This window comes from Glycine soja, chromosome 6 (assembly GCF_004193775.1).
Source record: "Glycine soja cultivar W05 chromosome 6, ASM419377v2, whole genome shotgun sequence".
Lineage (NCBI taxonomy): Eukaryota > Viridiplantae > Streptophyta > Magnoliopsida > Fabales > Fabaceae > Glycine > Glycine soja.
Genome location: NC_041007.1, coordinates 45,057,892 through 45,076,665, shown reverse-complemented (window position 1 = coordinate 45,076,665; position 18,774 = coordinate 45,057,892). Strand labels below are relative to the sequence as shown.

General features: G+C 29.8%; 1 protein-coding gene across 2 annotated transcripts; it reads right to left on the bottom strand.

Moving 5' to 3' along the window:
• Positions 1 to 6,072: 6,072 nt before the first annotated feature.
• LOC114417163 (MLO-like protein 12) lies at positions 6,073 to 13,195 on the bottom strand. Of its 2 annotated transcripts, none has more exons than XM_028382270.1 (14): positions 12,794 to 13,195; positions 12,486 to 12,543; positions 12,093 to 12,307; positions 11,193 to 11,309; positions 9,677 to 9,737; positions 9,463 to 9,551; positions 8,810 to 8,884; positions 8,515 to 8,603; positions 8,309 to 8,358; positions 8,139 to 8,179; positions 7,835 to 8,008; positions 7,377 to 7,412; positions 7,187 to 7,315; positions 6,073 to 6,773 (listed from the first exon to the last, which is right to left on the bottom strand). In XM_028382270.1, exons 1-14 carry the CDS (start codon positions 12,911 to 12,913, stop codon positions 6,306 to 6,308), a joined length of 1,722 nt encoding a protein of 573 aa, XP_028238071.1. In that variant the 5' UTR covers positions 12,914 to 13,195; the 3' UTR covers positions 6,073 to 6,305. The 2 variants fall into 2 exon arrangements, with proteins under 2 accessions (XP_028238071.1, XP_028238072.1); XM_028382271.1 differs by having other exon boundaries at positions 12,093 to 12,259; positions 12,794 to 13,194.
• Between the last annotated feature and the right edge of the window lie 5,579 nt (positions 13,196 to 18,774).

Below are 18,774 nucleotides of genomic sequence, written 5' to 3'. Positions count from 1 at the left end.
TGCAATTAGTTTTAATGCTTCGAAAAAAAAATTGAAAATAAGGTAAAGTTAGAAAATAATGAAATTATTTCTGCTATCAGTTGTAGATTTTTAGTTTCAGGAAAATATGTTGCTTTGCAAATTTGTGATGATAAAGATGTTGAAACCATGATCGAAAGTTTTCAACAACAAGATCAAATGTCAGTTCTGGAATTGTACCTAGAAAAGGATGTGGCTGGTGGTTCTATGTTTCATTATGTAAATTCTCTTACATCATGTGGAAATAATTTATCTAATAATAAGCCGAAACCACCAAGAAATATAAGCAACTTACATGGTGATGATGATGATGATGATTATCTTGTTTCTAACTCATACATTGAAGAGTCTTTAGAGAAAGATGATAGTGTTGACACTTGAATTGTTTACCCAATAGAAGATATAATTTATTAAATAAAAAGATAGGTGAATACATTTATCATTTTATGACAATTGTATTTAATGGTAAATAAGTATGATTGTGATCTTGACGTGAAATATTGTTGGAAACAAAAATTTAAACGATAATAATGTATATTATACAAATAAATTAATAACGTATCATATATTTGATTAATAACTTAAAATTACTAAACTAACTAATATTAACATACTAACTAAAACTAACATACCATATATAACACAAATAATACTATACAAATATAAAAAATCTAAACCAAATAATAATAATTTACCAACTAAAATTAACATAACTTTACTCTTATTTAATTGTTTAAAATTCTAGTGTGTTAACATTTCCGTCTTTTTTCCCACATATCCCGTCTTTAATTTTTTAAATCAAAATTTCATTTTTCTTACCTATACTCTCAAAATAATATTTTTAAACTGTTCTTTAAATTTACCCTTCTTTCTCTAAGCTATTTATATTTTTACTTATTTAAGCTAATTACATATTTCTCTCTAAAAAACATAAACAAAATAATATTACGAAATCAAATAAAACTAATGTAACCTATATATAATGCAAATAATAACATATCAACTAAAATTTATATATATATATATATATATATATATATATATATATATATATATATATATATATATATATATATATATATATATAACAAACAATATTAATATTTTAAGATATTATGGGTAAAATTTTAAACTATCGGCTAAGTAGCATATATATATATATAACTAATAATATCATACTAATTTAAAAAATCTAAAAAAAATAATATTAACAAATCATATAAAACTAACCTAGCATATATAACACAAATAATAACATATAAGTTAAAAAATCTAACCTAAATAATATTAACTTATCAACTAAAATTAACTTAATATATATTTGAAGATATGAGTTAAAAACACTTACCAGGAAGACGAACTATGCACGAGCAAGAGGGAGCACAAGGAGGAGGAAAGCTTTTTTCACTAACACAAACCAAACATACACTCAGAATATTATTTGAGTTGCTACCTGAAGGAGAGATGATCCATTTATAGGGAAAACGCGCAAAATATTTTTAAAAGGTTCTCGCCAATGCAACAGGCGAGACCTGTTGTGCATGCTGACCACCTGCAAAAGTCGTTGCTCCCGCTGCATGCTGCTCTGCCCTAGCCTGCACCCTACTCATTGCGCTCTGCCCATCTGCACCAGTGCATGGCTATGTCGCCACTGCGTCTGGTGAGACTGGGACCAACTCGCCAGTTTGACTGGCGAGACCAGCTGGCACGAAATCGTCACTGGTGCTGGCGAGTCCACTGTCACGTGGACCATCCGTGGAGGACTCGTCATTCCTGCTGGCGGCATGCATTCACCCTACCTAAAAAATAGCATCATCCTGAAAATACTTTCAAAACAGCACCATTATGGAAATTTGTTTGTAAAACAACCCCTATTAGGACAATTTGCCGCTAGGGTAAAGGTGGATACTAGTAAAGGTATTCTGATCCTCCAAGTCAGTAAAAATCCTACACAAAGAATATGTGACATATATTTTGATCCTTTCATCTACAAATGACTTAGTGTTATTAAATTCGGCTCGATCCGACCAATTTGATCCATTGAACCGGAAATCGGATCTTTTGTTGAGCCGATTCGAAGGCTAAATCGTTTATGCTTTTAACTTGTTGATATGTCACCAAATTGGGAGTTGAAACTAGAATAAGCCGGTATTATTGGCTCAGACCAGACCGCGAACTCACCTGCTCAAGACCTTTTTCCATAACGTTTTTCATTCTTGTTTGTGGGTTGATTTTCATGCTTCCCAAAATCTTTTACCTATTGCTGCAAGCCTGAAACACCTCTTTCGTTTCAGTTTGTTGTTCAGTCACGTTTCAATTCCACTTTTGTTACACAACTCATTTAAAAAGCAAACAATTAATAATGACTCAAAATTAGCATATGTCACTTTCTAACATGCATCCTCCAATATGTTAAGTAATTAATTACTACTAAGTTAACTTTTACATTTGTTAGACATAATACAAAATAAATATATCTTATTTAAATAGATTATAAATTATTTTAATATGGATCAAAACATGCAAGTCAATTAGTAATTTACTGGATTGATCCTTAACTCGTAATTTAATATTTCAACTGAATCGATGATCGATTTGTGTCTGATAACTATACAAATGACATTATAGATATAAATAGGTGTTTGGTTGAAATATTTAGCACAAAGTCCATGGTCCTTTACGGTATGTTGCTTTAGTGTGTATATAAATAACTTTGGTATCAAAATTGACTTTGGTAAATTTGCATAAATATATGTGGGCTTAACAAGAATTCCAAGTATATTGAGCTTATCAAACTCAGTTCGTAACATACCCCAACCTAAATACTTGACTGTTGTTTGAACTTAATTTTAGGAACAAGACATTCCTATTTATACCTCTTTTCTACTTTTTCACATTTACACCCAAATTCCGAACCTTTTGAAAAACCCTAATTACCCCCTGCTTACACCCTCCCCTTCCTCCCCTCCCTGCACCCTACCCCTCATCCGTTGCCTTTCCACCCTCTTAGTTTCTCTCTATTTTCTCTATCTTTTATTCTCTTCAAAGCCGTTTCAGGACATCTCAATCTTTCCTTTATTTTTTTTTTGGCTTTTTATAAATCTTACGGAAACTAGTTTTAAATTTACAAAAGCTAATTTTCGTAATGTATAACAAAAATTGCATACAAAAGGTAATTTCCCTAAAAGAGTGTGGTGTGGGGGTGTGGCTATGATTGGATAGAGACAACCATGCACCCATCATTCCAAATTTCCAATCAATGCACAACTTGGTTTAGGTATGAAAGTGGCGTTCTTTGATGGCGCTATAGCTCTTGCACTTGAACTTGCATGAGGTCAATGGAGTCATCTTTGAGATAAACTTGGTAGAGAGATATGGTTTGAGTTTGACGTTTCCTTTCTTAATTAGAGGTTGGGGCAGTTAAGGTGTTGCTAGTTAGCCGCCACCGGGGTAGAGTACTTCTTATGGTGACCTCGGTTGATTAATTTACAACAACTTGTTAAATGTTACTCTTTCTGTTCCTAAATATAAAATTATTTTAACTTATCTATATTTTTAAGAAAATTAGTTAATATAATTATTAATATTAAATTTATTAATAATTTATATTATTTTTCTAAAATTACTCTTAGTTTATTGAGACTCATAATTTTTCTTTTTTCACTTAATTACTTTTATACCTAATTAATTAATGTGTGTTAGTCTTTTAATTCAATCATTATAATTAAAAATAATAATTTATTTATCTTTTAAATATATACATTTATTATATAATAATAAAGGATATTTGAATAAAATAATAATCAATACAAAAGGTAATTTAAAAAGACTCTTATAAAAAATAAGAAATAAAACTAAAATTTTATAATTAAGGATGTAGTTAATATTAATGGATGGTGATAACACGTAATCCTTTTCATGAATTATGAGTCCTTGTGTATTTTCTCTACATAGTGCATACGATAAATCCATTTTATAATATACAAAGTGATATAGTTCAATTAGTTAGTCAAGATGCATAAGTTATATATTGTTAACTCTCTAGTATTTTTACCTATTTGTCTTGTTTGTTTGTCAATCAAAAGAGATGTTGATTTTGACATGATATATTGATACTGACGTGACACTTATATATTGTTAACATGATAATTATAAGAAAAAAATCAGATGAAGCAAAAAATAAAAGATGTTTTACTAAGAATTACTCATAGCCCTTTATATATAGACAAAACAATAAACAACTAAGACACATGTTTTGTTTAGTTAATTACATCATCATTATTTTTTTGTATTATTAGTTAAGAATTATTAATTTTTTAAAATTATCAAAATTTATAAACTAAAAATATTTAATATATGTCTTTTTAATTTTAGGTGAATAATTAGAGTAAAAATAATTTGTATATTAAAATTAATTTACAAATTTTTTATGTAATTTACATATTAATTTATGAAATTTAATTATAAATTGGTAAAATAAAATTAAAAATATATAAATCATTCAAAATAAAAAATATATAAAATAATATAAAATAAAATTAAAAAGATTTATATATTTAATATTTTTAATTACAGGTTTTGATAATTTTTAAAAAATTAAGAACTTTTAACTAGTGATGCATAGAAAATAATAATAGTATAATTAACTAAACAAAATAAGTGTATTAGTGATTTATTATCTTGTTTGTAAATAAAGAATCATAAGTTCAATTCCTAATAAAACACTTTTTATTTTTCACTCCATTTAATCTTTTTTTACATAAGCGTCATATCAAGATTACTTGTTCTAAAAAATAAAGGGACTAAATGTCTTGATTTAAAAATAAAAAAAAATCAAATTTACGGATTTAAAATTATAAGGGGACCAAAATTAAACTTTAGTCTAAAAAAATATCATATAGGTACCTCCTTCAACTTAGTCACATACTATATATTGATAACTCAGATTTTAAATGCGTATTTTAATAAAATATGACTTGTCTAATTTTCATCTAATAAGTTACTAATTACGTGAATGCGTGAAAAATCAACTACTACAGGAAATCAGAACTGGAAAATAAGCTAGTTCTTGCAAGCTGACTTTTAAGTAGTGCCATTGCCAATCCTCTAATGGCCCAAGGTTATTGAAATTTAATACTTGGCATGCATGAGATAGATCAGTCGTTGAGAAAAACAATAAATTTTGGAATAAGCTTAAATATGTTTTTATATATGATATATATCTCATTTTTGCATTTGATTCTTGATAAAAAAAATTTTCAAATCAGCTCCTTAATATTTAAATTTTTTTGTTTTAGATGCTTATTGTCAATTAAATGATGACGTCTTCATTAAATCATGTTATCAATTATTTGACGGACACGTCATTACGATGATCATAGAAATGTAAAATAAAACTTTTCATCAAATATCAAGAGTCAATTCAAAAGAAAATTTTATAAAAAATATACAAAAGTTAAGTATATATTAAAAATTAAAAACATAGTTAAACCTTTAAAATATAAGTCAATTAGGCAACATATTGAAGTCAAAGAAGCTCAAACTTGAAAATTTTTAATCATTCAGCTCGTCATTGATCTCTACCTTTACCACGACTCATATAGTAATAACAACACGGTTTTGTTTATCATATACCCTGCTCTCGAATCTTCCCGTGCCCAAAATTTTGTTATAATGATGATGATTGATGAATGACGGTGATTTGGAAATCAAGAAAACAATGTGATATTTGAGGAGGATCTTTCATGTAAAACCCTCAATGATAATTTATGGGCTTGTCTAGCTTACGTTGCTTGATATATTCCATAACAATTGTATACTCAGCTCAAATTTTTCCTACTTGGAATTTTCAAAAACACACTGATTAAATTGATACTAAAATTTCAATTCAAGTTAGGCCAATTTGAATAATATTGGTAGTTGTTGATAGTTGCATTGCCGTAAGGAGTATCTAGTTATATGATAGATTGATTATCTAGGATTCAAATCACGCGTCCCTATTAGGCTATTACCTGTCTCTTTCTCCGTCACTTTAATTGAAAAGGGCCATGTATGTAAGCAAGAAAAAGTAAACAATTGTGAAAGAGAAAGTCAGTGTCACAACAAGAGAAAGAAATTTTCTTACTGGTGTTAATTTTCAATTTAGGGACAGAAGAAAGGGTAGAGGTAAAAAGGGTAGGTGATTAATTTGATTGCTGTTGACACTTTAATAAGATATAAGCAAGGGCTATTAGTTTTTAGAATTGTCTTATAGAGACAATTTCGTTGAGATTAATATTATAGTGTCCTTATGGAATCAACTCAGGCAATTTTTCAGCATCATCTTCTTCAATTATTGAACCAATTTCTCCAATGCCCCTGCTACTTCCCACATTCTTCCAGCTGCTTCCAAATGAGATCTCACCGTCATAGGTTCCTCTGGTGATGATCTTGGGATTCTCTTCCTGAGTAGTTTTGATTATTTCTGAAGTGGAGTTACTTGATATCTCTTGTTCATTGGTTGGTGCAATGCTCTTTTCCTCCTCTCCACTTATCATGTGAGAAGGAGGGCTTGTGAGCACTACATTATCTGAGGTGTGCACAATATCCACTGATCCTCTTACTGAATTGTCACATTCTTTGGAATGCAAAGTATCTGAGTGTTTGCTTGAAGTTGAGTTGTTTTTGGACACAGATTGTTTAGCTCTTTTGTGCCAATTTTTTAGGTCCCTAGAAACCCTCTCAGTGAAAATTTCTCTCCTCATGCTAGAACCCATCTGTGACATAATGATCATGTAATGTAAGTTGTTATAACTTATAATCATTGATTTAAATGAACTATATGTTTTTAAGAAGAGTTTGATTAAAATACATTTACATTGTAAAAGCTTTTTTATTGTTATTCAATCATGAATTGTCATATAATTAAAAATTATTGAATTTTGTAATAATTTACTTTAAAAGGTATATATAAGGTGATTTATAGTCAACACTGATAAAAATTGTTAAGCTTAGTGTATCAAAATTAGACTCTGTTAAGAATTAGCATTAATTGCAAGCCAATTTGATATAATCACTGTCAAATTGAAGGCAAATTTGATAAAATCCTTGTTGCCATTGACACAAAAAGGCAAAATCGAATCTATCAAATAAATGAAATGAGCATCTAAATGATTTGATGTATATGTACCTGAGTAACAAGTGCATAAAGGGGCAATGTCACATAGCCACAAAAGAGCTGCACAGCTACACCCATGACAATCCTTATGCCAATGTCCTCTCTTTTTCGATTGAAGCAAGACCTTGGACCAAATTCATACTGTTGTTTGTGAGTAAAGTCAGCATAATAAATAAACATCTCTGGAGTACTCATTACTTACCCAAGTCCAGGTGAAGAATGCAAGTTGAAAGGAGTTCTGCAAAAAATCACAACAGGTCTTGTAATTAGGATGTTATGCATAAGCACGTTCATTTTCTTTAAAATTAATTACCTTACACTCTTAAAATCTGTGTCATTGTATATCTCAATAGAATGCATCAATTAGGAAAGGTGTAGCGTGGTTTAAATTTCTGAGATATAAAAGTTTCTACATCAGATTTTACTTGTAGAGTTTTTACATTACATTTTACTTTCCTTAACAGATTTTGCACTTTTTACATATTCAGTGGCTAAATAAGAATTTTCCTTATTTCAGAGAGTAAATTGTCACCAGTTTAAACATTTAGGGACCAAAATGGTTATTCATCCATTGTTATTACTTTAAACTGTTGGAAGATGCTTGCTTATGGTGAATGGTTTTAACACTTCTATGTGATGTATGTATGTGACAATATCTACCTGGATAAGGATGAACTTGAGTAAATGGAGAAGCCATTCAGGTCTATGAAACCAGAAATGGGCATCACTAGGTGTTACAAGTAGACTTCCTTTGATCACTGACTTTTCCTTGCAACTATCCACACACATCTTTGTTATTATTACTTGTAGTTTTGTCCCAGCAAGTAAAGCAACCTTCAATACAGAATATGAAAGCATACAAATGTCACAAAAAAGGGTAGAAAAAACATATTGAAGAAAAATAACATTAGTACAATCAATTTAACGTAATGGAAAAAATTATGTGAAATAGTATAAACTGTACCACAAGTGGAATAAATGGAAGCCAATAGTAATTATAGAACTCTGAAAACAAAATGAAACCATTGTTAAGTACTAATGCTTTTGTTGCAAAAAATGTTTTCATGCCATGAAAGTATATTGATAGGTATAGTAAAGACAAGACTATTGACAACTTGATACAACATTGCATACCGTGCGCGCTAAAAAATATGAAAAGTATGGAGAAAATCCAGATCCAAATCCTGCAAGAGCATCAAAAGCCTGGGGTTCATGATTTTTCGGCCTTGAAATTTAATAATTGTAACTATAAGAATTTGCTTTATAAAATATTGAGGTAAACCGGTTATCCACATGACTAGGAACCCTGTTTTTGATCTGACCATAAGGAGTACCAGTACCTGATTCCCATAACTTTCTCAAAATCTTCATCATAAGTGCGGGAAAGAAATTTCTTGAAGTTGAAATTGCTTCCTAAAGAAATATTAGCCTGCAATTTCAGGAAAGAAAAGCTTTGTTTGGTGTCACAATGGAGTGAGTATGTTTGACAACTTACTTTATTGGAATGAGGCTCAGTCCAAAAAAGCCAAAACCTATAAAGAATAAATTTGGTCTAAATTCTTGATGCTCAAGCTCAATGAGTACCATCAATTCCTACTAAGGGAGTTGGTATAGAATTATAGATGATTCACTTACTGCAATGAAACCATTTCGTAGAGTGAAGTAATCATCTTTTGATACTGATGCGTAGAACTGCCGAATAAAGCAAACCTACGTAGTACACAATATGAATTTAATTAGTATAGGTAAATAATTGGGTGATTTTCTAGCAGTTTTTATCATCAGAATTGAAACACTGGTATCTTTCAAGAATTCTCTAACTTCTATCATTATAAAATCAAATGAAAAGAAAGATAATAGATAAAAAAGTAAACTAAGAATATTTATTCAACTTAAGTTTAAACTAACTAGCTAATAAACAATTGTAAATATTTTGAATAGTGAATTATCATGCATTTTTGTTTTGGTTCAAATGAATCATCATGTATAATACTTATAAGTCAAACTACTTGCCTTGATGTTTATAAAGATAAAATCAATGATTTGTTTTGAATTTAATTGGAATAAATTGTAAATATTTGTTATCTTGTAATCCAATCATGAATTACCGAATTATTAAATTATTAGCTTTTGTAATAACTACCTCAAAGCCATATGGCTGGTGATTTCTAAATAATTGCAGTGTTAAAACTAAAAGTGTTTACTGCGGCACAGTGCATCAAAACTAAACTATTAGTGGTTAGTAAATTGTCTTTTCCAGTTCAAAATTTTCATTCACATTCACTTACCATCCAAAGCAAAGGAGAATGATAGCTCCAGAATTTCAAATGACGCTTCCCAATCAATGTTTGACCTGTATACTGGAACCTTCTTGGATCTGTAAAAGGAAAGTCGTTTACATTGGAATAAAACTGAGTAATTGTAAGTGTCAAGGTTGATTTTTATTACAAAATCTCAATACAGTCTCTCTACTATGACAAATAAATCAAGAAATTAAGTTACCATTAGCTATCTGATATTCAAGTGTTTGGGTCTCATCCTCCCATCTCTTCCATCTTCTCATCTGTTACAAAATATTGTAATGTCAATCGTGCATCAACTGAATAAATGGTCCCAGACCTTGCATGTATCTTGTGAGCTTAGTTTGGACATTTAACTAACATGGTATTTCAATACTTTGTCAATTTTAGCTCTTCGATTTTATTTTTATGCCATATATATGTTGTTCACATGATTTTATTCTTAGCCTACTACAATTTGCAAACACGTGATGATACAATACTGATGGAGCCTTAGCGACAAAACGATTACTTTGCACTGATTAATTAATTATGCTACTTATTTATAAATTCAATAAGAGTAATTTTTTATTTTTGTCCACATCACATGTATTTTCTATTGAATATAATTTTGTTTAAATCGAATATGATGAATATAAACGACAAAACTCTATATAAATCTATGACTCAAACATAAGAACTCTAATTGAGTTTGGATCAGAGTGGTTCCAACATTACATTGTTTAGTTTTTAAATTACATTGACTGTTCTTCATCTTTCAATTAGAAAAGGAAACATGTTTCACACAATCAAATGTGGGTGAAACACACTTTTGAAATAATCAAAAGTGAAAACAAAGTAAAATTAAGGTGTCATTTTTTTAATAAAAAGTGAAAACAAAATGTTACGAAAACGTTTTTAAAACCAAACAACTTCCCAAGTGTCGTGCTGGTTAATCAATTTAAATTGTGGCACATTTGGATAGAAATTAAAGTTGCATTGTATCTTATATAATGCAGAATGAGGAGATCAAATGTTTTCTTGGGCTTGATTATAGGAAAATTATATTGTTTTAAGAGAAATCTCCGTATAGAATGATTATTATTTTTCAAATATTCTAATTTAAACAAGCAGTCAAACCTCCATTTGCCTTGGAAGGATTTAGTCGAAATATTAGGTAAAATGAGATGGGAATAACTATACGACTATACGTAAGATTATATTTGATTCCTGGTTCCATATTTTATTAGAAAAACAATCAATTTTGACTTTCTATAATGTGTGCACTCTGATCAATTTAAAATGTGGCACATTACCAAGGTCGGTCAGAATACACCGACTAATTAAAGAAATAGGAGAATGATAATTAACAACAGGTATTTTTTTTTCTCTATTTTTTAAAGCATAACAATAGGTGGTTAGAACGAATAAACAGTTTTGTTGTGTATACATACCATTTTTTAAATCACCAGAATATATATGGATATATCATTTAATTTCGGATCATAATGATTAATATTGGTTCACCGTGGAATAGTCAATTTTTTTTCTTAGATATAATCACAAAGAATACTAATTATATTCTTTTCATTATAATGTTGAAAATGATATACCTCATATTCAAACTTTCTACTATAGAAAAACCCGTGTATGGTTCTCAGGTTACGTGTAATCAAAACTGTTATGTGTAGACAAATTCTTTTCTCTAATTTCTACATAATTGAAAATAGTGAGCATACCTTTGCCTTTCCAAGGCACATTGTCAATGTGCAGAACAAAATGTGAAACACGGCCAAAAAGGAGATGAAAATGTTTAGCTGCAGGATTCCATCACTTGAAATTAAACTAACCATGCCCTGCATTCATCAGCATAAAAAATTAATGATGCATATGTCTGTTTTTCAATAGAACTTCTGTTATTGTGTATACGCAAAAGGAGAAGAAAAAAGGAACAAATTTTTTATTTAACTTGGTTTTCTAGCTGTGCATATTCTTTAACTTGGTAAAACTGAGACATTAGAAATAAACACAACATGGAATATTGAAATAGTAGACTTGAAAATTTTTAAATTTTAAAGTAACCCTTCACGTGTATGGAAAAGTAAGAAATTTCAACAATTAATTAAACATTAAATATAGTAAATAAATATCTCCTACAAAAATATTGTGTACGTATATTATTATTAAAATTTATCATCGATATCATTTTATTATCTTTTGTGATGGTTTACTTTGTTTTTTCTTAAGTAAATTACTAATTTTAGAAATACTAATTAAATATCTTATTTTTGGTAAATTAAAGTAGGATATTTTGGACCGAGAATAAAAAAATAATTCTTTGACGTATAAATACTCGTTTAAAGGATTGGTCTTTTTCAATAAATGATCTTTCTTGCACCTGAGGATTGAATCTCTAATCACAATGTTTAAGAGATATAATTATCTCTTAATCATACCATATTATCTCAATTATCTTTATATTTCTCTCTTATTTGTATGAATTATTACTGTACATGTTTATTGAATGAACATAAAATAATATTTCCTTCAAAACTTTTCTGCAGTTTTTTATTTATTTATCTATGTACTTTAAGACGGTGTCAGCATGATAAGATTAATTATTATTAAATCAATCTTACCTTTGCTTCACAATAGTTGACTTCAATGGCGGATTCATTGGTAGCAGGTGCTACGTCCAATCCTGAGGTTGAAGTACGAGTAGCAGATCCTGTGAAGTCCACAACATCTTTACATGGGAGAAAAGAATTTGCCACTCCCTTGCTGATGCAGATTTTGGATATTGGCACTTCCGATATTGTGAGAATAAAGGACATGAAACCGAATTTCATCATTTCTATTATTCAATCCGAAAAACACAACAAATACCAAAATTAAGCTTTTCATCGATCAAAACAAGTTTGTTTCACATTAAAACTATTAAAGGAAACGTTCCTCATATCATTGAAGAAAGTAATATGCAAGTAGCAAATAAAAAATAATTATAAGTACATTAATTCCAGATGTTTACCAACCTGTTTTGGTTTTAGTCAAAGCCTTCCCTAGGGATTTTTCTTTCCTTTTCCTGAAAATCTGGAGTATATATATATATATATATATATATATATATATATATATATATATATATATTCAAAACCAAAACTATAGGTCAGAATGAAATTTTGAATCAATTCTAAATAATCTACTCAATAGAAACCAAAATAAAAAATTGTTACCCTTTAGGCACATATCACTCTATAATTTCTAACCCTATTACACTTGCTATAATTTCCTTGGATTCATTTCATACATGTACTGGTCTAATTAACCGTATATTTATTACCTCAGCCAATTTGTGGAGACCTCCCTCAATGATCAAAGATATCATAAGAAAGAAGAAGCAAAAGACTGAGACAGCCCATGTTGGTGTTTCTTCAAGGGATCTTTCTTTTCCTATGTCCATAATAAGAGAACTCGCCTTTAATCTTCGTTAATTTCCTTAGTTTAATTTCTGCCAAAAATATACATATTCTCTCCTTTGAGAAAAGAAAAGAGAACACCTCCTGTTATGTTAAGTATGCATACATATCCATGATAATATATGATACTATATGATTAAGTGAGGGCAAAATTAAGGAGGAGGATATGCTAAAGAGCTGTGCCAAGCTCAAGTGGGTGAGGCTAGGTAACACCAACATGCTGTTGTGATCTTTATATAGAGATATGTGTGGTAGTCACATACATGAGGGAATTCAAGTGATTTGCCATTAAAGTAATAACACAAGAAAGAAAAATAAATAAACTAGTCCTACAAGAAACATATAGTTGTCTGTTTGTTGAATCCTAAAACTCCGTACACCGTACAATATGCTGAATTTGGCTTGTTTCTAACATGTCAGAACTGTCAAATGACCAACTTGATGTGTTAACTTTGGCAAAGTGTCGGCCGTGTAGTGCCAAATTAAAGGCACAAAATACATTGACTAATGACTAATTATCTACGATTATTGGAGTACTAATCAATTAAGAGTTTAAAGAGAGACAAGTATGTAAGTATTATGGTGTATATATAATGCAGAAGTTGGTGAGGTTATCAGATTAATTTTTTTTATCTTTTAGCCTAACTTTAGTTTTTACTAACAATTTTGGATTACAAACTTATGTAAGATCTATAAGATTGAATTAACATCTTTATGGGGTGGATGTTTATCGTGGTAGTATCAGAATTTAATTAAGTAAATTGCATGAGAATTTAGTCAACAAGGAAAAAGTGCAAGAAATGAGAAAGGCGTTAAACACATAATCAAACATATTCATAAATAAATGTTAATTGTTGGAACACAAGATAGTTTAGTTATTGGAGTTTAATGAATATGAAATGTTAGTGTAAAATTAACACTATATATTAACAAACTAGAAATTATGTTTACTAATATAACTTTTAAGATATTTATTATTAAAGTTAATAAACTTATCATATAAATATAATAGTTTATAATTAGATAACAATACAAAATTACTTTATATTATTTATACACATCTTATTTTCTCTAATTATTGTTGGGTAATAATATAAAAAATTTATATATACATTTTTTAAAAAGTATATACAATCTTTAATTAGTACAGTACGCTCTAAGTAAATTCTAACAAATACTCCCTAAAGGCTATCTTTTAAGACTTTGACATGTTCCAAATAGCCTTTTACATGCAAATAATAACTTTCAATAACCATAAAAAAATCCTTATTTCAAACGAAAATTCAAGATTATATTGGCTAAGTCTCGAGGTTCTTTAATTGATTTCATGAAAGACTTTCTTCAACTAATTAACCTTGAATTAGTAGCAGGTCAATCACAACACTTTAATGTTCATGACTTTTGAATGAACGATTCTCCTGATGTTTCACTCGAATTCATGAACCAATCTTCAGCCTCCTTTGTGACGGCTGACGTACACTTCGAACATGTTTATTATAATCAACCAACACCTAGAAAGAGAAATTAAGAAGGCATTAAACGCTTCATGCGCACAGAAATGATTCAATTGAGTTACTATATCTCATTGACGCTTCTTAATGATTCACATCACGTTTTAGTTTCTTTCAAACGTCGATGAAGGTTGATAAAAAGAAAGGGTCACAGTTTATTTGAATGAAAATACTTTTACCCTTTCTTTCAATTCTTTCTTTATTATGAGATCGAGGCCAGGAACAAAAATATAGAAGAGAAAAATTAGATTGAAAATATTTTAGGATATTTAGTTAATTCATTTTCTATTTTTATTTTCAGAGGGAAAAAAAAGTTCATGTAATGAGGTTTTATACCGCCTCTAATTACAAATTTATTATTTTTTTATAATAATTATTTTAAAAGTATTTATTTTGATTTTTGACCTAATTTCTTACATCTCCTCAACTTCACTCCATGCTAGATCGATCTGTCTATAATCAATGAGGAAACTATTTCAACTTCCAGTATTCATAGACTCAGGTCTTCGATCTTCTTTCTTCCATATATTTTTCATCTTTCTCTTTATTTTTGTGTTGAAATCAATGGTGCAACGGAATTGAAGCACCCCAGAACTCACTCACCACCATGAAAGCACCCTGCAATCAAACGCACTGAATAAAATATGTGTTGCTTTCACTCAAACAGTGAATGATTTGTTAAAAGATATTATTTGACAATAATTACTCCTTGCATGCTGTTTTTGCTCTAACAGTGGTTCCATTTTTTTTGTTAAGAAATTGTTATAGTAAAAAATATTTTTTATCATTCAAATTCTATTTTTTTATAAATTTAATTTATTAAAAAAGAATAAAAATCACATGAATTTCAATATTTTCTTTTAAATGCGATAACTAAAAATGCACGCAACACTAATAAGTTCACAATAATTAACCTTAACTACTTCTTTTAAGTTAAATTGAGGAATATATATATATATATATATATATATATATATATATATATATATATATATATATATATATATATTCCTTTCAAAAACGTAGAAACGATGCTTGCAGTATCATATTCAAATTAAGATGAAAAGAAAATCCAATACATAGATACTTGATTTGACCAAAACATAGCTGTATGACATGAACTTAATTTAATTCCCGTAATCACAGCAGTTGGTGCCAAAAAGTCAATAGGATGGTGGCTATACCACGTTTGATCGTCGAGGTTGTGCTTATCATTTTTCCATCTTGATTATGATATGTACGTATCGCTACAAATATTCTTTCGTATGCAAGGGAACAGCGTCCTAATGGTGAATGGTCCATGTGATTTTTTTCGTGTTAATTAATTAAAAATATAAAAAGTATATGTTTGCCAGAATATTTTCAGAATATTGTCTATATTTAAATGAACACTTAGCTATCGTATAGAATTCCCATTTTGGTGGGTGATTTCTTTTTTCCTCCTAGAATTTGCTGTAGACTCACGGTAGGAATTTGAAATAAAATACGTATTTAGATAAACAATTTTTCTAGATAAAGACTTTGCATTCTTTATGTATATTTTTTCCTTTTATACACCATCTCCACATGTAACTATTTAACTCCAAACCAAAAGTGTGATATGAGATCCAAAAGTGCAGTAGATTATTATTATTATTATTATCTGAAGATTTAAACTGCAGCAAATAATTCTCTAATATAACTTGACAGTTCTATGTTGATGTCTGCAAACTGGGGAAGTCAAATTATGTGATATATATATATATATATATATATATATATATATATATATATATATATATATATATATATATATATATATATATATATAAAATTCCACAAAAGAAAGTGATAACAATTTGCAAGTTGATATTTGTTTTGTTTGTGATTAAGTATCCCGTTTGTTTAAATTTGAATAGATCTATTGACCAAAAAATATTGAACATATCTAATTTTAGATGAATTAGTTTGTATTTAAAAATAATATTTTCAAAATTAATTTTAAAAAATGTTTTAATGTCATTAAGATTAATTTTTTTCATACTTTACACAAAGTTTAATTTTGAAAAAAAAAGGATTGAGAGTGATTTCTAAATTTTAATTAGTAACTCAATCACCATAGGAAAATAAAGAGAAAAAAGAATAATATTATATAAATCAATATTTCTAGTTGTCCATATCTTTCATTATCTGTTATGAATAATCTATTTATAGTTGTTTATATCTTTCGTTATTTTTTATGGTCATTTCTTATTTTTATTTATCATTTGAAGTGAAAATTTTAATTTTTAATTCTTTTAAAATACACTTATAGTAACTTAATCATACTTTTGTGTGCACACATGTGCGCGTACACACGTACACACACCCATACGCGCATGACATATGTGGTGTAAGGAAGCACCATGGAGGTACAAGGCAGAGTGATGGACATCTCTCAACATATTTCTTCTCAAATTTCTCTAAGAATATAAGATGACAAACTTATGAAGGGTTTTTTAGCCTTGGGGAAGGGTGTGGGAGATCTTTGTGGCCAATAGAAGAAACTCGGGGGGAAAGATATGGATTTGTGAGGTTCTTAGAGGTGAAAAATGAAAAGTAGTTGGAAAAACAACTAGACAACATATACATTGGAAACATAAAGATGAACATGAATATATTCCAAGGTATCTGAAGAACAATAGACATAACCACATCAAACCTACAGGAGGTTGGAGGTATGGTACAAAAAAAGTGAAATAGAGGAGTGCCTTCAATGTTAGAGACGATAAAACATATGCTCAAGTAGTTGAAATAAAGAGGAATCAGGGGGTTGTAAAGAAAATAATCAGTGGCGAGTAAAAAGTGATATGAGAAAAGACAATGATGGTGCTTAGTCAAGACAAAAGATGAAAGTGGAGGCTACTATTTCAGGATGGCTTCAACATAGCATAGGCAAGGCTAAATAATCCATTATTGTTCAACATAATCCAGGAGACATATATTCTAGAGAAGGAGGGGGAGATGAAGGTGAGATATCTAAGGGAGGAATAGTTCCTGTTAACTAGGTTGGAATAAGAGGTGGTACAAAGGAAAATCCTGGAGAAAATAATATTTTATCGATGTTCCAATCCATTCAAAAGTGGACCTCTGCTTCTGCAATTGGAAATAGATTTGCTTGGGTAAGGTGTTATGGCACCCCTATTCAATATTGAAGTGAAAAGTGGTTTAGAAACATGACTCTAATGATTGGGGGAGTTTGTAGTGCTGGATAGTGATACGGAAAACATCAGCAAACTAGAATATGCTAGGATCCTTATGAGGATTGCATCTCCCCAAGCAATATCAACATGTAAGAGAATCATGATTAATAAAGGAACCCATGAGGTTCAATTCATTGAAGAGTCAGTACAATCATTCCCATGATGCAAGTACTGGTACTCAAAGAACATTGGACCACACTTAAAAGGTTCCTCGGCGGACAATAACAAGGGTCTGGAGATCATGTCATCACACTCAGAGTGTTCCTCTGATGCCACGACATTCTTTGGAGAGGAAGAGGAGGTAGAAAATCAGGTGAAGATGGGTAAATCCGATGATCAGAGAGAGGAAAGGTGTGGAAGCTTGTGATTATCCAACAGACTATGCAATCCAACTAGGTAGGGAAGAGCTGCAAAATATAGTTAGTATGACGGAGATGTGTGAAAGTGGTATTGGCCTAGAGGGTATGGTTTAGAGCAAAAATGCATGGAAGTAGATGGAAAACCAGGAAAGGGTACATGGGGAGGGTGCCAACACCTAATTTTGTTTGGACTATATACTATTTTATAAATAAAAAAAAAAGAAAGGAAAAAAAAGAGAAAAGAGAAGGTTATACTTCACAAATTTCTATTTTTCAGGTTGGAGTACAAAGCCTAATTTAACCAAGATAATGACCCATTAACCCAGTAGATTAATGGTCACTATCCATTACTTTTTACATAACCCAATACCTATGATCCAAACCCACTTTGAACCCAATTCACTCTACATCAGAAAAAATACCTTAGTCTTTGTAGTCCACACAACTACACCCCTTTCCTTTGCACCCTATCAAGGTCCAACATATTTCCTTCATCCCCAAGCCTTCACTCACAAGCAAATTGCCTCATGCACATAGGGAGGCGTTGCACCATCTCTTCAAGAGGCAAAGGCTTTAAAAAGTCAAACTCAAGGTCTGCCTCAGAGGATAATGTCAATAGACCTTGAAGAATGATGACTGACAAAATGGGAAACACAAATTGAAGAAGCAAGATCACAGGTAAAAGTCAGTCATCTCTTCTTTTTGGGCAAACACAATTGTATGAATGAGGTTCTTCTCCTCTTCTATATATTAT

Coding starts and splice junctions, on each gene's coding strand:
- LOC114417163 (XM_028382270.1), bottom strand. CDS start 12,913: ATGGACATAGGAAAAGAAAGATCCCTTGAAGAAACACCAACATGGGCT. Junction 12,308..12,485: donor TTTGACTAAAACCAAAACAG/GTTGGTAAACAT, acceptor ATTGAATAATAG/AAATGATGAAATTCGGTTTC. Junction 8,604..8,809: donor TACGAAATGGTTTCATTGCA/GTAAGTGAATCA, acceptor CTGAAATTGCAG/GCTAATATTTCTTTAGGAAG.